The sequence below is a fragment of the Betta splendens genome, chromosome 24 (genome assembly GCF_900634795.4).
Source record: "Betta splendens chromosome 24, fBetSpl5.4, whole genome shotgun sequence".
Lineage (NCBI taxonomy): Eukaryota > Metazoa > Chordata > Actinopteri > Anabantiformes > Osphronemidae > Betta > Betta splendens.
In genome coordinates this window covers 3,559,663-3,564,376 of record NC_040901.2, presented here as the reverse complement: position 1 = coordinate 3,564,376, position 4,714 = coordinate 3,559,663, and the positions used below count along the sequence as shown (strand labels likewise).

The 4,714-nt window shown below is 37.1% G+C and overlaps 1 protein-coding gene across 1 annotated transcript; it reads right to left on the bottom strand.

Moving 5' to 3' along the window:
* Positions 1 to 2,441: 2,441 nt before the first annotated feature.
* Positions 2,442 to 4,714, bottom strand: LOC114850115 (adhesion G-protein coupled receptor F3-like). The gene is made up of 2 exons (XM_055506640.1): positions 4,682 to 4,714; positions 2,442 to 4,494 (listed from the first exon to the last, which is right to left on the bottom strand). Exons 1-2 carry the CDS (start codon positions 4,712 to 4,714, stop codon positions 3,160 to 3,162), a joined length of 1,368 nt encoding a protein of 455 aa, XP_055362615.1. The 3' UTR covers positions 2,442 to 3,159.

Genomic DNA, 4,714 nt, shown 5'->3' with positions numbered 1-4,714 from the left:
ATTAATCAAAGGTGTGTAATTGTTTTTCTCTGTGGATAATAATATAACAGTAGCCTTGATATGGTGAATACTTTTGATAGTCCGATGTTATTAGAGCTGCATTTGGTGCTTCTGCAACTCTGTTTATTACTATATTGAGGAGACATGTTTGCCATTTAGTTAAATCAAAGACTTTTATTTTATTTTATTTTATTTTTCCACAGAACATGACTTTAATCACATTCTTGCCACCTCTCCAGCTTTGGAGAAGAGCCGTTTGCACGGCACTGATGTCGACTATTAAAGATATTTTTATTGGAATTGCGACTTATCAAAATGTAGTTTTAGACTTTAATTACATTTTGAACTTGTCACATACATTACAGATATCCGTAATGTGAAAATTGTCGATCTTAAAGATCGTCTATCATCTCATAGATCATCTCCGGTCCGCTTGCCACGTTTATAAAGCTCTGACATATTGAAACAACCAGTTCGTTCAAACTGCAGATAAGCCGCTCGGCAGTCATGTGACGTATCGACGCCTCTCGCTCTCATTGGTCACGTGATTCGGAACGCGCTCGATTCTGCTTGACGACACTTTTGCTTCAAGAGATCGATGCTGAGTCGAGTGGGAGGTCTCGAGTTGGACATCTCTACTCTTTAGCAGCACCTTAAGTTTGTATGTCCCTTTGTTTATTGATTAAACTCCATTTATATTGAGTCCTGTCTATGGGTCGTGCATTTGGAGCCTCTCCAGTTGAGTTTGCCCCCATTGTGTAACAATAGCTATTTTGCGGTCAAAGGTTGTTCTTTTGTTCCATTCTGGTTTCAATGATCCTTCCAATGGATACTCATACAGATACTCATTCATAAATACAACTCAGAAGGAATTCACTTCTTCACAAATGGATCTAAGGATTTTGAAAGACTTTTGATATGCTTGTGAGAACTTATCTGTCTTCTCTAGTGGCCTTCTGGTGACTGCATAAACCATATGATTAAGATTGTTGCAAATGGGATATCAGGGCCCTTCTGGGGCTTTTAAAAGCGTTATACAGTGAAGTTCCTACAGAATTAAAAAATGTCATGTTCCATATTGACACCAGAATGTGCATTGATATTATTATTGTTGACAAGCAGTCAATTGAACATGAACATCCAAGGCTAATTGAGGCATGTGGACTGTGAAACGTAGTCTGATGTACAGAATAACAATAAACAGAATAAGAATAAGAACAACACTACAAAACCTTAATTTTCTGTTTATTACAATGACAATAAAAGGTGACATTAATCTGGTTTTACAATAATCCTTCAAACATTTCAATGATATACTGTAACTTACATATAATTGAAAACAAAGTAAACATAAGATGTAGAGCTGCATACAGTACAGTGTGTATGCAGTAACATGAAATGTTATACCCACAATCTGAAGTATAAATGAGAAATTGTAAAATTTCAAAACTACATCTCACACTCATTAATTCCATTCATTAATTTATTCATTAAGTTTTTATTCATTAAGTCCACTGGTCATTCCGCTGAGCGATCTCCACGAGAGGAAGTGCATGCAAAACATATTTCATGTACTTTACTAGCATACTATGGATTGTGTGACAAACTATTTGTGCTATTATGAAAACAGAAATTGTTTACCAGGGCAATTGTTCTTCTAGCAATTTAAAGTCTTTAAATATTGCATGGTGCGTAAATAAACACAAACATTGATGCTAAGTTGGAGCATTTCAAATGTTGCTTGTGATTCACTAGATGGAAACTCTATGGGCTGCAAAGATCGATGACTAAGGAAATCTGCTTTGCCTGGTTGCATCCCTTTCACTGTAAGACTGCTTGTTTCACCACCGCTCCACCACCCAGATGCAGGGACACATGTAACACAAACTGAGATCATCCGGCACAGAATCTGATCAGGGAAGTGAGAGAGCACGTCTAAAACACTGTGGCATTTAATTTGCAGCAAATACAAAAAAGTAAGTGATTAGACAATATCACTGACCTTAGTCATCTTTATTTGTATTTTATGCATGTTGCTGAAGTCAAATGTGTAGTGGAATCATTTTTTACTTTTGCTTTTTCCTAAAATTAAAAATAAACATAATTATTATGCACATTTTAATTGATAAAGAATTAGAAGGACATGACTATTTCACTTTATGTTGCTGCACAGATACATTCAGTTTTAACTAGGATATGAGATAATTTGCTCTCCTCATGAAAATAGATTTCACCTAGTGAGCTCCTCCCCAGCAGACAAACAGCAGATAAACCTTCGTAGTTAGTCATCCCTCTGCTGTCATTAATGACATGAATTATTACAACAATTTGTTTCATGGTTTAGATTGTAGGCTAAGCTAAATCATCTAATCATTTAGCTTACATCTGAATTTTATGTTAATTCTGAACTGACAATCTGATTTTGCGTTCACCTTTCTGTTTCAGCTTTCTTTGATTCAGTGTGATTTATTCTTTTTAAATGTAAATACAACGTTTATGTTTGAAATCAAATGCCAGACTGAATTGACAGCATTGGATCATACTGTAAGGTATAAATATGAACACAGCTGACAGGTAAACTTACCCATATCCTCCTATAAAGCTCCTCACGAATCTGTTTTTATTAAAAAAGACAATATTATATTAATAATAAATAATAATAATTTGCAACATATCTGGGCATCCCCAGTCATAAGACATATACCACCCATGGATAAAGGCATACGTCTGTTACATCATTACGTCTTACAGTAAGTCTAATCTATTTTGGCCTATGCTTATTTTTAATAAATCAATGTACTCTGATGATACGGTTTCATAGAGTTACAAGGTTTCATTCTGCAATATGACAAACCTACCTTGTGTTCTGTGAAACACCCTGTTAGCAAGATAAAAATGCCCTGCAAAGAAAAAAAAAGTTATGCTGCTATACTGTGTCACTATACACTGAAGTAGTACTAGTTTAGTAGTTGTAGTTTTCAGCCTCAAAGCAAGATTAGCTCAGATAACATTAAATAGACATTACCTAAAACATTAAAGATTTAAAGCAACCTATTCTGAAAGAAAATGGTAAATAAGCTTACTGGTTTCAGATAAGCAATCAGATTATACAGTAAAGTACATACAGTATTTGGAGCAGTTCTTTTACTGTATGAACATTCATTGTGTGGGTTGCTTTTGAATTACCTGAAACGAATTAAGGATGGTAAAACTAAAGTCCAAAACGTCACGTATGACATTTCCTTCAGGGAATGTCAGACCAATGTAGCCAATGATCCATGTTACTCCGAAGACAGGCATCAAAACTGCCAGTACCTTGACAATACCTTTGGCTGTTACTTTGTCATCTGCATTGCTGCAACCTGGGACTGAGGACTTCACAAATTTAAGAATAATGACTGTCATGCAAAAAAGATTAGTGAAAATGATCGTCCCCACAGGAAGAAGGAAAGCATGCATTGAGCCCACCAAGAATCTCACGTAAATTAGCCAGCATGTTTTCCTATCGAAGTATTCAATATTGTTGTATCCGTAGTACACATAGCTGGATCCCACTATTAGGATTGGGAGAGCGTAGCCCACAATGCTGGAAATGAACATGAAAACTCTTTTCCTCAGCGGGCTGAAGACAAAGATGAGCTGGTGGACGAGCATGACGCTCAGACACAGCATCCAGCAAAACATGGCCAAATAAAACAGGTGTTTGCATATGGTCAGAATCAGACACCAGGTTTCAGGGATATTGTCAGGCGATGTAGAAGCCAACATACAGATGTCAGAGAGCAGCAGGAACGTGGTGATGTTCACCATAGCTGTGTGACGGGAATGCGCAAGGTTGCTCTTGACTACAACCGACCAGACGAGACATTCAGTGGTGAGGAAGATCATCAGGGAGAAGATGGACACAGCCAGGCCCACGTTGGTGATCATGTCCAGGGCTGTATTATGCTTAGATATTCCACCCTTAGATAGGAGCGCAGAGAATGGAGTCAGGTGGTTGCACTCACATGTGTATTTTTTGTTATTGGTGCTGAGAGAGCATCCTTCATCGGACCAGTCTTTGTTGGTCGTGTTCCAGAAGACGCACAAAGGTTTTCTTTGGGTTTGCTGGATATCAGGGTAATCCAGTCGAATTTTTAAAGAGGAATCACTGCAGTCCTGCACTGTGGCAATTAGTAAGAGGCTGGTAGGTTTTGTGTCATTGTAGCCATTGTTTAATTTATCCATTAGCTTTTTCACAGCAACAGTTTTAAGTGTTCCCGTCTTCTTTTCCAGATTCACAACAACATCAAACACGGACATGCGACATTTATCAGCAAAGCAACTTTTAAATTGTAAATTTGTACTGCTGACGTCTTGACTCATGTTGACATTGATGTTCTTCACTAGCTTGTCCACTGACTGAAGATATGTTGATGACATGTCATGAAGTAAAGATTTATTGATTGCATTCCACGTCCAGTTCACCACATTACTGGCCGCATCAAGGAAGTTCTAAAGGAAAGACAAAAAACAAACGGGTTAGTGTCACTTTAACTGAAATGGATCCAACACACCTTTCTAACAAATACTTATTTATATATTGTTCTTATTTATAGAGTGCTATTTACAGTCTCAGTCTAAAAGGTTCCTACAGTATGCCTTTAATTTGTGATCACACATGTGACACATTTTGTCACACAGGTATGAAACTTGGTGCACATTCATTAAACAT